The sequence below is a fragment of the Cygnus olor genome, chromosome 5, assembly GCF_009769625.2.
Source record: "Cygnus olor isolate bCygOlo1 chromosome 5, bCygOlo1.pri.v2, whole genome shotgun sequence".
In the NCBI taxonomy this organism is placed as follows: Eukaryota; Metazoa; Chordata; class Aves; order Anseriformes; family Anatidae; genus Cygnus; species Cygnus olor.
In genome coordinates, this window is record NC_049173.1 from 54,105,649 (window position 1) to 54,123,487 (window position 17,839).

General features: G+C 36.1%; 1 protein-coding gene across 1 annotated transcript in view; it reads left to right on the plus strand.

Annotated features, from left to right (window-relative positions):
• Window positions 1-1,559: 1,559 nt before the first annotated feature.
• Window positions 1,560-17,839, plus strand: part of MYBPC3 (myosin binding protein C3) — a 51,482-nt gene continuing 35,202 nt past the window's right edge. The window contains exons 1-15 of the mRNA XM_040558158.1: window positions 1,560-1,638; window positions 1,765-2,031; window positions 4,532-4,627; window positions 4,882-4,968; window positions 5,116-5,264; window positions 6,210-6,327; window positions 7,135-7,183; window positions 8,412-8,456; window positions 10,843-10,899; window positions 11,614-11,616; window positions 15,167-15,190; window positions 15,921-16,087; window positions 16,764-16,896; window positions 17,130-17,132; window positions 17,569-17,693. Of these exons, the coding sequence (XP_040414092.1) occupies window positions 1,560-1,638; window positions 1,765-2,031; window positions 4,532-4,627; window positions 4,882-4,968; window positions 5,116-5,264; window positions 6,210-6,327; window positions 7,135-7,183; window positions 8,412-8,456; window positions 10,843-10,899; window positions 11,614-11,616; window positions 15,167-15,190; window positions 15,921-16,087; window positions 16,764-16,896; window positions 17,130-17,132; window positions 17,569-17,693 (1,402 nt within the window). The remainder of the gene's footprint in view (window positions 1,639-1,764; window positions 2,032-4,531; window positions 4,628-4,881; window positions 4,969-5,115; window positions 5,265-6,209; window positions 6,328-7,134; window positions 7,184-8,411; window positions 8,457-10,842; window positions 10,900-11,613; window positions 11,617-15,166; window positions 15,191-15,920; window positions 16,088-16,763; window positions 16,897-17,129; window positions 17,133-17,568; window positions 17,694-17,839) is intronic.

Sequence of the window (17,839 nt, forward strand, 5' to 3'; positions counted from 1 at the left end):
CAAATTTGTTTTCTCACCAAATTATAAAGTGTGAGGAAAAAAAAAAAAAAGAAAAACATATTTTAGGAATCTATATGAAAAAGAGAGGCAAAATGCAATACATCCTAAATTATAGAATTATTTGTAAGTCACTTTATTTGATGCTTGAGCAAATTGAATTCGTTGCTTTGCAAAACAATGCAAGAAGAGAGTCCTGTTTCATGACTACAGTCCAAAGGCCATCAGACAAAATCTTTGCAGGTGTAACTCCACTGTGGTCGATTAAGTTATGCAGCCTGAGCAAATGATACAGGAATGGAGATTTAGTGCAGATGGCATTATTAGTACTATAGCATTTATACTAGCTAAAGCACCTGTTTGAACATGAGTATGAGCTATTTCTTTTAGAATATTTCCTTCCATACCACGTTCCCTTCATTTTTATAAAGAAGGGACAAAAGCTTATGCTAATTATAACCATTGTTCTGGTGTTTAGGAAAGTTGCTGTTGTTGTCCAAGTAGAAAAGCCAGGGATACTTTGCAGCAGAGGTGACTGATGTAATCAAATGTGACAGAATTACTAGTATTATATAAAAGTATGGTTATGAAAGGGCAAGTCAATAAAAAGATGACATAATGACACACAAAAAACATTTAATGTATGAATCAGAATGTAAATTACTGGTATTTTTATACACGAACATGGCTCAGGGCAGTTAGCAGAAAGGTAACATTTAATTAAGACCAAAACACAAACATGAAAAACTTGTTTCAAAATAAAGTTAAAAGATAAAAATAATTAATTCAGAGCAAAGGAAATGGTAAAGCAAGCAGTTTCATTAAAATCTAATCTTGAGAAAGATTAAGATACCCATGGGCTGAAAGCACAATACATGGCTTGCTTTCCAAATTCACATCTGTTGTGCTACTTTGATTACACATGAGCCAAAACAGGTCATTTGGTTTATGCTTGTTCATCCCATATATTGAGAATTTAATTATTTCTCATCATTAGGATCGTAAGTGCTCCTTAACATATAGAGAAAATATTTTGATCCATCTTGTAATTCATTAGAAAACTAGCTGTCATAGGTAAGCACTTTAATTTTTAATACTAAATTTGGTATGTTCAGAATAATGATTTGAATGCAAACAACACTTGATAATATTTTAGCTGGGATACAATTACAAAAGCCATCCTAGGAACATGCATCCCTTTCCACTATAGCCTTGATTGGTCAAAACAGAAGGACTGAAGATGAACCATTAATTTATTGTGGTATATTAGGACACAGGTTGCTGCAGTAACTGTAGTTTTGTTGGAGGAACAGATCCTGCTCCTTTTTAACACCAGCATTAAGCAACTGTTAGGATAGAATTAAGAAGGTATTCCTATTTCTAAAGAAAACTGCATGGCAAATTAACACAGAAAGCTTTATATGTGAGAATATATATCATATCAACTTGTCATAGATCAAAACACTCACTCATGAAAAATCAGAGCTCAGTACAGGAGAAAGGAAGAGGAAGATGGACAGTGAGACAAGTTTGCTATCCCTTACATTTTATCTCATGACAATATGGAGAAGACACGACATCTCAGTCAGAAACAGAACTTGGTAAATACAAAGACAATTCCACAACTTCTCTGTGGAAAGTGTAATTTATATCTTGCATGGGCAGATGGGAGAGAAAGGAGACAGCTGTTGCAGCCACAACAGCTGACTATACCAGATATCCCACAACTGCAAAACAGATTTTAGTGAGTCCTCTCTCTTTTTTTAGTTTCTGCATTTACCAAGAAGCCGAAGACAACAGAGGTGACAGCCGGAAGTACAGCTGTGTTTGAAGCAGAGACAGAAAAAGCCGGCATCAAGGTGAAGTGGCAGCGAGCTGGCACAGAAATTACTGAAAGTGAGAAATATGTCATCAAGGCAGAAGGAAACAAGCATTCGCTGACAATCAATAATGTAGTAAAAGAAGATGATGTGACATATGCTGTAATAGCTGGAAGTTCCAAGGTCAAATTTGAACTCAAGGTCAAAGAACCAGGTACAGTGCTTCCTAAACAATTCTAATTTCAACAGTATTACCAATCACATGTTCAAAAGTCATGAATGAGGCCCATGGAAATTAGCCTAATTTAAAATTGTAAAATTTCTTTACTGGCAATATATCTGTTTTGCCATATGATTTGAAACTGTAGTAAGGTTTATAAAAGATACTCTTTAATATTAACCTGAGGAACACATTTCCTGTGGGTAAGACCCCCATTTCCAGGCAACAGAAGTCCACACAGTGGAGAACACAGAGGAAATCTCAACGTACTTCTTTAGAATTCACGGTCAAGCTTTACTCTATAACTATTAGTGAAGTTTAAAAGGAAAGGAAAGCAAAGCTAGTCTAACCTGAACTAACCTTGCATCTTAGGCCTGGTATGTAAAAAAAAAAAAGTTTCTATTTAAATACAAAACTGTAACAATTGACAAAAATTTCCAAGTTATGCTGTTATGTTTTTTAGGAGTTCATATGTTCCTACAAAATGTCTCAAAATCACCTGCTAACAAAAGCTCATATTTCTTGAAGAACTTGAATACAAAGAGTAACCTTTATATTATTTGTGTATCATCTATCATTACTATCTGTGTGTGCATTAAAGCAACAGCTAGATGGGAAATGGAGACACCTTCCCCAGGCTTTCTTGGAAAAAACATTTTGACCTTCTTGATCCCTTTTTTTTTCCTCCAAAAGTTTTGGTCCCCATTCAGCACTTTTTGTATCTTAATATTCGATATTTTCCCTTTTTATTTTGGTAAAAAGCCTTTAACTAACACTGTTTATATCACCTCCTTTCCTTTGCTATTACTGTTTGTTCTAGCCATAATGTACCATGATGTTAATGAGATATTCTGGTTAGCTGAAAGATACTCCTGAATATTTAACAGGAGACAAGACATTCTGTTCCAGATGAAGTGACAGTGCATGACAGATTATGAGGAAGGGGTAATCCTAATATGGTTTAGGAAAATTTAATAGCTGTCAGAGCATGTAACAGTATGTTCTTGCTGGCTTTCTCATCCACAAAGTAAAAAGGTACATATTATACTAGTTCTATCTTCCTTGCCTTTAAGGTTAGTTTCAGGTAGAACCTGTTACATGTAGACAGCCTACAAACAGCTGAGTTACTAAATCTGGAAACATAATTGTGGACTAAAAGCTATCTGCCTCTGACAAACACATTGTTGATGGGGATATCAGGATGCTAGACAATTTTCCTGTACACATTTTATACTGATGCCTCAAAATAAGCCTTTTCTAAACAGCTATGCATCTAAGTTATGGGAGCATCCACAGTAGCTCCACAGTTAGGATAACTCTTGGTTCCTTCCAGTAAAATTTGAGTTGAAATTTATTTGGACTAGATCCAATGGGATACTTTCTAACAATAAAAGTTAAAATCATACTGTTTTCTCTTAAGACATAAATACATTTTAGGGTAAAAGGCATAAATTTTCTGAGAGTGGGGTTGATTCATGATCGTATGTTCACGGCTACTGTCTTGTTTTTCAGATCTTACAGAGATTAGACTGTTAAAGTATAACTGGATTACCCATTATTATTATTATCACAAACAATAATCTTTTCAGCTTTTTATTATCAAAACAATAGAAACTGTCTCCTTGCCTACCCAGACACAGCCACTTCCCTTTGTTACAGAGGAGCCACACAAATTACTCACCTCATGGCACAACATGTCCAGAAATCTCTGGTGCAAAAGACACTGCAATAGCTGGGAAACAGCACATGGGACTTGATTGTGAAGTAGGCAAGGCCCTTTGGAAGTGTCTCTGCTACCTAAGGGAAAAAAAATAAAATGTCAGCAGCTGATCTGCTTCAAGAAATTTTACCTCCCTCCTTCTGGTTCAGTTGCTCACTCCTACTCCCTTTTTACACATTTCTATCTTCTCTATTGTGCCAAATGAATTTGTCTGAATTTGTCTGTGAGGCCACAGTTTAACTGAGAGGGCATAAACTTCCATGAGCCAGGGGAGCAAATGATAGTGAGATTTTGAAAATACTTTCTCCATACTGATTGCTAGTAATGTCTAGCATTTCTCCCAAACCACACACAGCTGCAGTGTTTAGAACATTACATTCCAACCACAGAGTTAAACAAAACCTCATGAAAAAGCAAATTGTTTCAAAAAGTCATAACTGCATCATTTTCACCACTTTTCCTACTTTTTTCTCTAACTGAGGTTAAAAGCTAACAACAGTGCTATCATCAGCTGACAAGATTTTACACATCAAAAACATAGAATTTGAAATTTCAGGCATCAGCTCCTTCCTAGCCCAGAAGAGAGCCATCTCATCCAGCAGCCAGTAGGCCCCTTCTCCTTACAGCACATCTTCTAAGTTCTAGAAAACCACAGTTGTTTTTTTTTTGTTTTGTTTTGCATTTCCTAAATATATCAAAGACTGTTCCTTTGCAAAATTTCTTCAGAAAGTAGAAACACAGCTTTCTCTAATCTTGGTTAACATTCATTTCCAGAAAAGAGTGAGACGGTCACTCCTGCAGAAGCTGCTCCTGCCCCAGCTGCCTCAGAGCTGCCTGCTCCGCCAGTAGAAAGCAGCCAAAACACAGAAGGTAATAAAGAACTACTGCTCTTATTAAGTCTGGTACATTAACAGAAGGGGAAAACTGGAACAGTGAACCTTTACAGTAAACAAGGTAGAAACAGTAGCTGAAAGGTGACTGATGGTGATAAATGACAGAGAAAAATCTCAGAGGCAGCAGAAACATACTGCGATATTTTGAAATGACTTAACAAATTTACTACATAGGCTGTAAGAGAAGCTGATGCAGTAAGTCCTAACTAGAAGTTCTTGTGTTTGATTCAGTTCCATCTGCTGCGACTCAACCAGAAGAGCCTGTGGACCCTATTGGGCTCTTTGTGACACGACCTCAGGATGGAGAAGTTACTGTTGGTGGGTACAAAATCTGAGTCAAGTGGTGTCTGTAGACTGCACCTGCTGCCTGACTGCTTAGCTCTCCACATACAGGAGGACAGCGGTCATCTAACAGATATATTAAACACTACTCATAATCTTATTTTAACCTACTTGCCTTACAAGGTGGAAATATCACGTTCACTGCCAAAGTTGCAGGTGAGAGCCTGCTGAAGAAACCGTCAGTGAAATGGTTCAAAGGAAAGTGGATGGACCTAGCAAGCAAAGTGGGGAAGCATCTACAGCTGCATGACAGTTATGATCGAAACAACAAGGTACAGCTGGCAGAGTAAGATTCTCAGTCTTCTAGATTCTAATCTTTAATCTGGGGAAAATATAAACGAATATAGGAATGTTTTGAGGTACCAAAACTAGATACTATGTAATATTTATGCAGACACATCTATGTTTTGACCACGTAGACAAGAGACGAGCACTACATACAGACTCTTGTACATTTTGTTTATGATGAAATGAGAAAATATCTGGTGGACTGGGGAAGCAGTTTTACACTACCTACTGCAGAATGCTCTACCTTCCTCCCAAGTAATAGATACTGGTTATATTTAAGAGAAAACAAAGTCAGGCAGGTAGTTACATATAATCTATCTTCTTTTCATATAGATCAAGTGTTCAGCTATTAGTGTTGGAATTTACTTTTCTCTTGCATTGGCTAGACTACTCTAAATAGCTCAGTAAGATCCATTTCTACCACAAAAGTGTCCAAGGATACACAAACAGGAACACAAGAGAGTCTGTACCATGGCTTCTCATCCCATGTGGGATATGAAGCACTAACACCCTCTCCTGGATGGAACAGAACAGACTTGCTCATGAGTGAATTAGCCACTCCTTTTGCTGAATTCTACGTAGAGGCTATGTTTATTTAATGAAAGACCTATTCCTGTTTCCAATGAACATGCAGTTACTATATGTGATGGCTATGTACACCAGTACATCAGTACAGTTTCCTAATATAACATTGAATGCTCTGGTAGACCTGTACTGATCATACCCTTTAGCTGTTCCCACTGAATTGGGGATATGTAATTTTTATGACAGTAATGAGTTATACATTCAGGAGGTTCTTAATTCTAAAAGGAAACAGAACTGTATTTCATCCCTCATTCTTTTCTTTACACCTTAATATGCTGTATTCTAAATCTCTCTCAGCATTTAATTTTCTAACTTACAAAGTGTATCACTGGTCTCTGTTCTAGGTGTACACCTTTGAAATGGAAATCATAGAAGCAAATATGACTTTTGCAGGAGGGTACAGATGTGAGGTGTCTACAAAGGACAAGTTTGATAGTTCTAATTTCAACCTGACTGTCAATGGTAAAATGAACTACTGCCACCTTGCTTCTTCCTGTTTTGTTTTGTTTTCTTCCTATACATATGCCCACCGATTCTTTCTGGTATACAGCAGCTACTAGACAAGGATAGATCTGAAGTATAGACCTGCAGAGCTACAGGTGCACTTAGAGAAGCCTGCAGATGGAGATTGGGATGAGTTGGCAGAGATAGAGAGCATTAGAAGAAACAGTTGGATGTCACTCAAGTCAGAACTGTGATGCTCTTTAAGGCAGCACACAGAAAGATGCAGAGCAGCCCAACTGTTCTCTGGCTTTATTCTGACTTCAGAAGTTTAGAACAGAGTAATCAAGTTGTGTCTATGCAACATCCTAGGTGGAGTTCCTGTACATTACTACATATTTCCGAGAATTTACCTTTGCTTTCAAAGGACTGATTGCAATTTAGAATGAATAACATTAGACAGTTGTTATCCAGTGGTTTTCTCATTATGGTTTCAATATACCCTGTGAAGCCAGTAATCGAAACTAAAATTTACCAGCAGAGGAATTAAAAAGAAGAGATAAGACAATTTGTCACGCTGCTGACTATTATGAAGCATGAGACTGAGCTAAGTTATACATTAAACACTGGATGTTGAAAGTCAGTTAGTGAGGGTTACCTATTTAAAGATAATGCTTCAGTCCTCCAATACATGACTGATCACAATTTACAACATACAAACTTCAGAACAAAAATGACTGTAACTGAAAAGCTTTATAAATAGCACTGTAGGTTTGCACTATTTTGATGTGCCGCCTCATTCTTGTTTGTTGCTCTTTGTCACATCAGAAGCGCCACTAAGTGGAGACTTGGATATTCGTGCTGCCTTCCGACGCACGTGAGTATGCACAGTAGAAACTTACGTAGATCAGATTATACTTCCACGCAGAATTCATTACTTTCCTAGTAAAAGCAAAGACATGGTACCAACAAGTACAGAGACAGGGATGTCTACTAAGAAAATATTTCTACCGTTAAAATACTAAATAACATCTAGGAATCATCTAAGAGAATTTTGACTTTGTACTAGTATAACAATCATGCTTGTCTTCAATTATGCAATTGATAATATATATCTTTTTATGAAGAACTTCAGCATTTTTTTTCCAGTGCTGTAGAGCACTCCAGATGTAAACCAATAGAGAGGGAAAAGATTCTGTGTAGTGCTTAGCCTCGATTTAGCGTGGCTTGAGGACCTACATGCATCTTAAGACAAACATTTGCTAAACAAATTCCTAAACTGGAATTTGATGTGAGCCCTGTAAGCAGCATAACACCAATAATATTAACGCAAGCATTTTGATTGTATTTGTTTTCATGTTTTATATTAATTGAAAGAAGACAATGGTACTGTAAATGTCTGTGTAAAAACCCTAATATATGCAGGTCCTAGATATTAAAGACCGCAAGGTGTTGCATTGGTACTGAAAAGACTATTCTCCCCAGCTCTGTAATATCATTTGAATTTATACATGACTTCACTAAATAAGATTTCCCTTCTGTTAGTAAAATTAGCGAATTTGTAACATCTTTTTTATTTCGACATTAACATCTGTTTTTTATTAAGTATCTCTTCTCCCTTTAAGTAAATCAGTTTCTGTTTTAATTTCTATATATTTTTGCAAAGTTATTAGATCAAGAACATTCCAACAGGCATTAATTTCTCTAACATAGGAGAAAATTTAGCTCTGTAAACTGCTTGAATTTTTCCATACAAGTGCTATTTCTGTATGAGATTTGGATTTTGCATTCTATCATAAAGAAGTCTTGAAGAATTTATTTACAGTCAAATCCATCTGTAAGTAGCTGACCAGCCCGCTCTGATGCCTAATAAAGGACATTCAGTGCATAGGTGCATTGTGTTATTTCACTGCAGTGGAATTAGGCTCTAAGGGGTTCTCTTCTTGCTAGCAGAATTAAAAGAATTATTTTAGAATCAGCTGAGAGTAAGAGCAATGTTAGCAGCTTCAGGTTGTTCAGATTTTCAGCTCTTTCTATAAGAAAGAAGCCAGATTTTGAAATGAACTGTTTAAATCTGAAGCTCTGTGTTTGATACCCTCACTCAGGAGCCTGGCAGGAGGGGGGAGACGGATGACTTCAGCCTTTCTCAGGTAGTGTCTGCCTGTGTCAGCGGACAAATTCAAGTCTAACAATGAACTGTCTCTCTCTGATCAGGAAAATAAAATAAAATAAAAACAGACAGAATTAGCTCCACTTTCTATTATAAACATTTAAATTCCCAATAAATCATGGTTATAGCATTTAGTGCTTATACAAGACTAGAATTTATACCAGTAAGTAGTGAGTGTAAGATAATGAAAAGAGTAGTTTGACAGTTCAGTGAGAGGCAGATTCATCTACAGAAAAGGCATGTGTTTGGAGAGAGCTATCTTCACACAACCTTCAAAATTTTATGCATGCCTACCCCTCTGTTTTATACTCTTTCCTCTATACTGAGCACATCCTGACTAAAATCGTCACTCTTCTCACAGAAGTTTTTCAACACACATGCATATGAAAATCTAATTTCCTGCCACACTCCTAATCCTATTATCATTAACTTTCCCGTCATATCCCTTTTGCTCCCAATGTCTTCTACCATAATTAAAATAGGAAGTCTGAGATTAGATTTAACTAATCTAATGTTAAAGCATGTTAAAGTAATTATTAAGGTCTTACTCTGCAGAAAAGCCAAACACTGATTGGTGGGCTTTCCTGAAAAGCTGATTGTAATTACCACCTGGGAAGCAATAATGTGACTAATTCTCCTCCCACCTGTAGATTCTGATTACCTGAATATTTGATCACAAGAAGCCCTTTTCAAATTTAGTATAATAGTCATCTCTCTATATATATGACGCCTGTAGCTATTGAAAATCTTCTTAAAGCAAGGATAAAGAGGCCAAAAATACACTTTCTTGCTTGAGCATCATACCAAGAAAACCATCCGTTCTAGTACTGTACTACCTTGAAAGTAATCACAAAAGTAAATATGGTGCTTTCTTAATAAACAGATCTCTTCTCACAACTTATTCAAAATAGTACTGATTCAAAATAAAAAAGGTTTTGAATTATTTTTTCTCACCAACCTTGCATTGTCAAGCAGCACAAAAAGTCTGGCACTTATTTCCCTTCCATTTTTATCACCAGTACTGGTAAAATGCCCATCCTTTATCTGTTGAAGCTGTTTTCTTACATATTTTTATATTTGTTCCTGCCGTGTCGAATTTTCCTTACATTCTGGTTTACACTCCTACAGACAGACTGACTGAAGTAACTAGCACTGTGTTGCCAGAGACAGCATTTTGTGCTACTGCTACCCCTGGTACACGTGAAAATAGTAATTTCTGTGTATGAAACAACGATTAAGGATAAGGTGTTGCTGCTGGAGGAATCTGAATGCTGTTTGTTGGTATCACCTGATTCTTACTCTCAAGACAACAGAGGTGTAAAGGAGCCTCTGAACATTGATGATGGGAGACCAACTGAGGTGAAGAAAATTCATTTTGACTTTCTAAACCCTGCCTGAATGCACAAAAAGACTTTTTTTTTTTTTTTTTTGTAAATTGAATGATAAATAATCAGGAAATAGATTTAATTCCCAGTCAGCTTAGTACTTCCAAAACACATCTCCGGAGTGATTTTTTTCTAGGAACTAAGCCCAAATAAGTGATTTTAGAGACTTTGTGCTAAGTTTTCATAGTAGATCTGTACTTCAAACATTCAGAATCACAGCTAAAACACATTTGACTCAGAACACCAAAAATAACATTGTGTGCTCCATCTGAGTTTAGCATATGACAAATATCATTACGTATCAAAAAATTCCTGCTGGTTGCTTCTTGTTCTCATCAATCGATTCATCACAATTTGCTTGCCATAATGCTTTTTGAACAATTGTATGTTGAACCTCATCTCAGGTTCTATGTCAGATCACAGGATTCCTCCTTTTGCTCTCCCAAGCACCAGCACTGTGATACTTGTTTCACGATAATGAACTCTGGAATCGCAAAGAGCCCTAAAAAAATTGCAGCTGGGTATACTAGATAAAATACTACGAAAAAATAAAAAAGTGATTTTGGACTTGAGGATGTCCCTCAAAAAGGTTGGTTTAGTACTGCCCCCACTACAAACAATATCCATACTCCTGAAACTACAGCTTCCTAAAAGTACTAAAGATTCTAAATGAGAGCTTCTGCAACATCTACATGATAACCAATATATTCCAGATCAATATTACGACCAAATTAATAACCTCTACAGTTTTCTTCTTAATCAGTACAGAAAAAATGCAAGTTCATTAAACAAATTCCTTAAACCTGTATCTAGACCAATATGGAAAAAGAGCCTAATTACGTCACGTCCCATGTCAGAGCACATTCTAAGTCATTCGAAACCCATCCACTACTCCCCTGCAGAAATCTATCACCTATGTCATGATAGAGTTTCATTTCCATTTCCTTCTAAAACTAATTACATTTTTCTGTTACTACACAGTACTGAGGGACATGACGAAGCTGGAGAGTTGAATTTTAGTGCCCTACTGAAAAAGAGGTGAGTAAAATCCACTAATCTTAGAGAAATAAAATTACCTTCTGTAGAATAACTCTGAAAACACTAGAACTAGAGCAAGTAGGAGTTTAATAAGTTCAGAATCCTTGCAATTTTTCTAAAGCAGCTCTGAATGGAAAAAGGATAACAAGTACTTACGGCAACTTCCTCAAATAGTCAAGACTTCCTGCATTCTTGCTGGGTTTATACTGGAGCAAATAAATAAATTTTTATTTTTTTATTTTCCCAAGAAAGAAAAGACTGGGACCAGTGCAATTAGTTGCTTCCACTAAAACTTTCCACTAAAATAAATAAATAAATAAATAGACAAACAAACTACAATACTTGTCTATAATGCTGTTTACTAAGAACTTTTTACCCTAAGTTTTCACAACACATGGCATGAGAAAACTAGGAAGAGAAGCATTTTTATTAGATATCCAAACATTACTATTATTATTATTACAGTATAAAACTATATATACTACATACATTTTTTTTTACAATAATAGAGATTGTGTTGTATAAATATTATACATTTTAATGTTTTTACTCTAACTCTTCTTTCTTGCTTTTACTTGCACTTTTTTTTTGGTGGAATTTCTTCTTCCCATTGTCTGTCCTTGACACATCTGTTTCATAATCTCTCTACATATGTTTTTTTCTTTTTACTACCATTGTAATCTGGATGTTTTTGGATTCCACTGTTGACAACAGAGAGTAAGGTTTCTACTTCATTTGATTATAAAATGCATGGGTCAGACTGAATATAAGAACCATTTGGTTTGAAATAATGCATGCATTTTTATCTTAGATGTAGAGCATGACAAACAATTATATAGTATGAAAGAAAATTATCGACTGCCAATTTCTGAGATAGAAATGCTCTTAAACAGTTAGAAATTAAGGATGAACTACCCCATACAAATCAATGTGTTTTTTTCTGCATGTCCTTTGTTTTTCACCATTGCTTTCTTTGAGTAGCGGCTTTAAATAGTGCTTGAATTATCAAATTTTCTCAATAATCTGTTGGTTTAAATTCCTATTGTTTTAGAAAGTAGAAATGGGAACCTCTTCTTTGATCACAGATAATTTGCATAATTTGTACGCTGGTGCCTATTAAATATGCTCTCAAGGTTTGTTCCATACACCCTTAAACATGTTTAGCAAACATATTACCAAAATCACCTATTCCATAAATGTACAGATTTCCCTGTTACAAAATATTTAATTTCGGGTAAGGTTTCCATTGATCGTTATCATCCCATTACTCTGGGCATGCTTCTGATTACTGCCCATGGTCACTCCCTCGTTTTCTGGCTCCTGAAGTTACTATAAACATTCATCACTAGACTCACATTCTAATCTCTATAGGCAAAAAAATATATATTTTTTTAATTTTTAATTTTTTTCTTTTAAAATTTTGAATAAATGGAGGCTAAGGAAGGTAAAAAAAATTGCTTAATTTTGTCCACAGTTGGAAGCCTTTTCTTAGAGGCATAGAAAGTGAGATTTTTTTCTTCTGTTTCAGAACTCGGTTCAACCTGAACGATAACCTTTAACTTTCAATACCATTTTGCTATGTACATGTGACTTACAAGCTTTTTCCTGTGACTTCAACACGGGTTGAAGACCACTCCTATACTAATGAGAACTGAAAGGCATAAAATCTTACCATGGAATGAAAGTATTTTTCATTAGAATAGGACCAAAAAAAAGGACCTCATGCTGAGGAACTCTCAAGAGCTATGTAGATTCAAATAGAATTGAAGATTATTCTTTCACCACTTCTGCTTTGTCCCACCTAATTTACAAGTGTCCTCAATCCAGAGGTAATGAACATTACCACTGTAATAGAAACAGCTTCATTTAATCCTGTATCTCCTATTGCTGTAATTTAATTAACTGGTGTTGACATACAGATGTCATGGGCCAAGGAGAGGTCATTGGGAAGAGGAAGGGAACAGCTGTCACAGAACTATTAAATGGGAAAGTTAGCGGAGACCTTGAAGGAGGTGACAGCTGACAGGGTCCAATCAGTTGACAGTAATGGGATAGGAAGGAACCATCTCTGGGATGTACGAGACTATTTTTAACCCCTCCACACATGTTTAAAACATATCAGCTGCATATTCCATTTACAGCAGATTCACTAAGCTGCATCTTAATGCCCCCAAGTGCATATTTAACCTATGAGGTGATCGCTCTGAATAAGGATCCCCAGTGTCACGGAGAGTAGTGTAAGGGTGGGAGAAACTCCAGGAGTGCAAGCTCTCATACGTTGCTTAGTTCCTGTTGGCAGTGGAAGAGTACAGTCTCACTGTGGCTTTATGTAATCAAAAAGAATGTTTTAGCAAATATAAAATGGTGAAAAGGACTAGTGGGATGGGGAAACTTTTTCTTAGAGGCATAGAAAGTTTTTCTTCTGTTTCAGAACTCAATTCAACGCTATAAGAATGATAACCTTTAACTTTTAGTACCATTTTGTTATGTAAATGTGACTTAAAGCTTTCTCCTGTAACTAGAAAATACTAGTATTTAGGAGGAAGAAACTACATTCTGAGCATAAGGGCTCAAATTTATTTTATTTCTGCTTGCATGCAAACAGCATTGAAACAGCACTGAAATGGTATTGCCAGATCTAAAAATGGGATGACACTGACTAATGGAAAAGCTAAAACAAAAAATCAGGAAGTCTTCTCAATTGTGAGATATATTAGGCTGTGGAATTGCTTCCAAATTGGAAGATTTAGCTCATGATGCATTTAAAAATAGCTCACACAAAATACTTTAGAAAACTTCATGAATAATGATACCCACAAATTTTCAGGTAAAGGGGTGTAGATAGATGAGCACATAATTAGGCAGATAGACAGAGAAAACCACCAATATTTATATAATGACTGATGGAAAATGAGAATATCTGAACGTGTTAAGCCTTTCTTATCTCCTATGATTTTATATTTTCTTTTGAGATACAATTTGCCCTGCAGAACGTTAATTGTGCTACTACAGATTTTATTAGAAATATTATATATTCCTACTTTTATGTACATATATATCTATTCCAATTCATATGTATTTGGAAATATTTTAATGTTCATTGGTATGATCAGAGCAACTTGCCCAAGAACTGCTTGGTCTATCCGACAAATCAGTTGACAAATCCGTTCATTTGTCCTGCCTTCTGCTTTGCAGAATGACAGACTATTTGTAATCCTGAAGTAAATGGGAGATAGATAGAGAAAAGCAATTTGGATTAAATTTGTGGGTAATGTGGATGCACTGCTATGACAAAGCAAATACTCAGTAGACTGCACTTACTGCAAAGAGTCCAGACTTCAGATACACCTATCAATCCAGTGAGCACTAGTGAATGAGGGCTTAGTGCTTAGCGAGTGCTATGCCACTCCAAAGATTGGAGATATTGCATGCCGTATTTCAACTTGCATTCACTGGGTCTTTCCTCCTGTTCAAGAGCTACAGCGATGCTGGAAATCCAAAGTACTTTGATAAACATAACTCTCTTGTTCTAAACAAGCCCTTTACGGGAAATCACAGGAGTGTTAGAAATATTTGTTTACACCTGCTGTCTAGACTGACTACAGTCATGCTTTTTCAAGTAACAGTATTTCTCACAGACTAATGGGACTGTTCTTTTCCTGAAAAAAATGAAAACACACACACCATAATCCTCCACTTTTCTTTGCACTGCCTGCTGCATAAGTGATCTGTTTGTTGGGGTTTACCACTGTACACGACTTCATTATATGAGAGTGTTCTGCTGCACTGGAAGTTTGCTTGGTCTTGGTGATAACAGAAACAGCAACCACAGGAAGTTTAGGTAAACTACAGAAAATTTTAAGAAAATGTTACTTCTTTTATCCTTACTCTGTTTATCAAAATGCAAGCAGTGACAGGCAACAACTCCAAGAAGACAGCGCTAAGTAAATCTACTTATTTCCCTGTAAATCCATCTGTCATAATTAGGAACAAGAAGAAGCATTTACACTTATCATTTAGATTGCAGAGTGGAACTGTACAAACTGCGTGAGTTTGATTTTACTAGGGAACAGCATTTTTCTTAAGCCTATTTCAGAGCTTTTGCACGAGTTCCTTCATTTCCCTGCTACTGAAGCACAGGCTTATTCTGCTAAAGGTGAAGATGACATTCATGGCTCTCTTGTATTAACACATGATGCCCTCTTTCTTGCCTATTGGGATGCTGCATGCTTTTCCAAACGCTTCTGTGCATCGTTCTTGAGTTCAGCAGCTTCTTGCGCTCTGTAAATCGGTAAGATTACACCAATTTCTTTCGTAATTTGTGAACTTTTAACTTAAAATATGATGACGGGAAAAGAATGCCTTTCCCAAAGCCAGACACCTGAATTTTCGCTTGGTTTTGCTAAAGCAAACATTAATTCTTCTGAAATCACTAGTTCTTTGGTTAAACCATAAAATAAGTCATCCATTGTAAATATTGTCTCATTTGCTAATACTCATCAGTGTAAGTGCCTTTATGTTTCATAGATGACTAAAGCCAACAATTGCCTTTATAAATGATGATAGATATTTTAGTAATCTGTGATTTATTTTAGCATGCAGGAAAAATGTCCTGAGTAGAAAAGGACTCGTTTCTTGTTAACATAATACAACTACCTTGCTTTTAAAGTATTCTCAAGATATCGGTTCTGTTCCTTGCTTTGCCATGTTTTGCATATGATCATCACAGGACAGTCCGTCCCCCTGTGTTTACATTACCTAAAGTTACAATTTTTTAGCTTTGGCTATTAGATAGTAAATCCTTTAGAACAGCATTTGAATCTTAATCATCATATATATAAATTTGAATAAAACTAGTCTGCTGTTTAATTTCATTATTTTCGGTGATAATATAGTAAAAAGTTAGACTGCTAAATTATTAAGAAATGATTTCATCAAACCTATATATAGCTTGCCAAGCCTATGGCTGTTTTAAAATTCTCTCAGTAGTGGTATTCAGATATTCTAATATCTTTCTGCAGAGGTGATGGAAAAACTGAATCACAACCTGAGGTAGATGTCTGGGAAATTCTGAGGAAAGCTCCTCCTTCTGAATATGAGAAAATCGCTTTTCAGTATGGCATCACAGATTTGCGTGGGATGCTGAAACGCCTCAAACGCATAAAGAAGGAAGAGAAAAAAAGTACAGGTTGGAAAGCTCTATTTCTTCCAAATACATTTGTATGTATATTCTTGTTTGGGAGTTCTTCAAATATTAACATTAACTGGACAGCAGCCAGACAGAAGAGCATGGGAAGTATGAGTGTGACGCAGTTTCCTTTTCCAATTTTTGCATGATCTTTACATTTCGTTTCCATTATAACGGTTTCTTAAAAACACTTGAAGCATGACGCATTTGGGTTTCTTGAGCCTCTTCTAGTCTTGTCAAGTATAAATTACCTACTTTTAACTAATTTGTATTAAAAGTCAGAAGCAGAGACAGTAAATTGCCTTTCATTAGTACTGAGAAGATAAGTATCATTTTCCTGTGGTCACACTTAGCTGTAACTCTATTTAGGATGTATTGAAGTACATATTTATGTCTGATTTAGAATATTTTACTTTGCTCATTTTAGTTAATATCACATGCCTTTCATTCCATGTTAATGAATAACATAAGACAGCATGGGATGAAGAACAGACAAAAAGAAATGGTAAAAACGCAAACAGGGATGCAGAAGGTGGAGAAGGTTTAAGATGGCATTAAACAAGAGGAAGGGGAATGAAGATTTATTTTCTTGACAGAGAATGTCAAGAAAAAAAAAGGAAAGAAAGAAAGAAAAAAAAATTAGGATTATCTTTTTAAAAATCATTCTTCATCACAGCATTCCTCAAGAAATTGGATCCAGCTTACCAAGTGGACAAAGGACAAAAGATTAAATTAGTGGTTGAAGTTGCCAATCCAGATGCTGACGTGAAATGGCTGAAGAATGGACAGGAGATCCAAGTGAGCGGCAGGTAAACTAGAAGTATGAGAAACTAAACACAGAATGGCCTGAAGCATGGACAAAGTAGAAAAGCTAGCTATACTTAGAAAGAAACAAATAAAATAGGGAGAAATAGGAACCATGAAAGAATCTACATAGCACATTGAGTTGTGGCCAGTTTACTGTTCTCATGGCTGTTTCTTTTTCTTCCCTGTGCTCTGTATATCTACATGTGGAATGGGATGATCACATCTACCTACTTAGCAAGTAAGTCCTCTGATTATGCTCTGTTGTTTATGTATATATCCAGGGTTCAAAATTCTTTCTTACATGGGATATACTTTGCTGTAGCATGCTTGTAAAACCAAAATTTCTGTGATTTGGTTCTGGAGCCTTGATGAGGAATTTTGATGGTAAGTAGTCATGTTTGTGTCTGTGTTTGAAAAGCATCTACAGTCACCAGCATTCCAACACCATTCACAGGAGTTTGTATGCCTCAGTTTAGTATGGAGTGATCTCCATAATCCCCTGTGCTTGTTTTTAAAACACTGTTTCTGCCCACTGCAATTCAGTGGGTTGAATCTTAACAGACCTTGCCACTGATGTCAGAAAAGAAGTGGGGAGCTTTCTTCTCTGCCTGGCAGGGGAAGGCGGGGTCCAAAGGAGAGAGTCTCAGATAATTACACTTAGATTCTCTTTTCAGATATATTTTTGAAGCTGTTGGGAATAAGAGAATTCTGACCATAAACCACTGCTCTCTGGCTGACGATGCAGCATATGAATGTGTGGTAGGTGAGGAGAAGAGCTTCACAGAATTATTCGTAAAAGGTGAGCAATGGCAGCAAAACCTACCTAAATCCTTATTTACTCGCAAATTAGTTATCTCAAAGCAAATTCTCAAACATTAACAAAATCTGAGATCTATCAAAGTAGGTATTTTTCTTACAGTTAAAGGAAGACACACTTTCCCTATA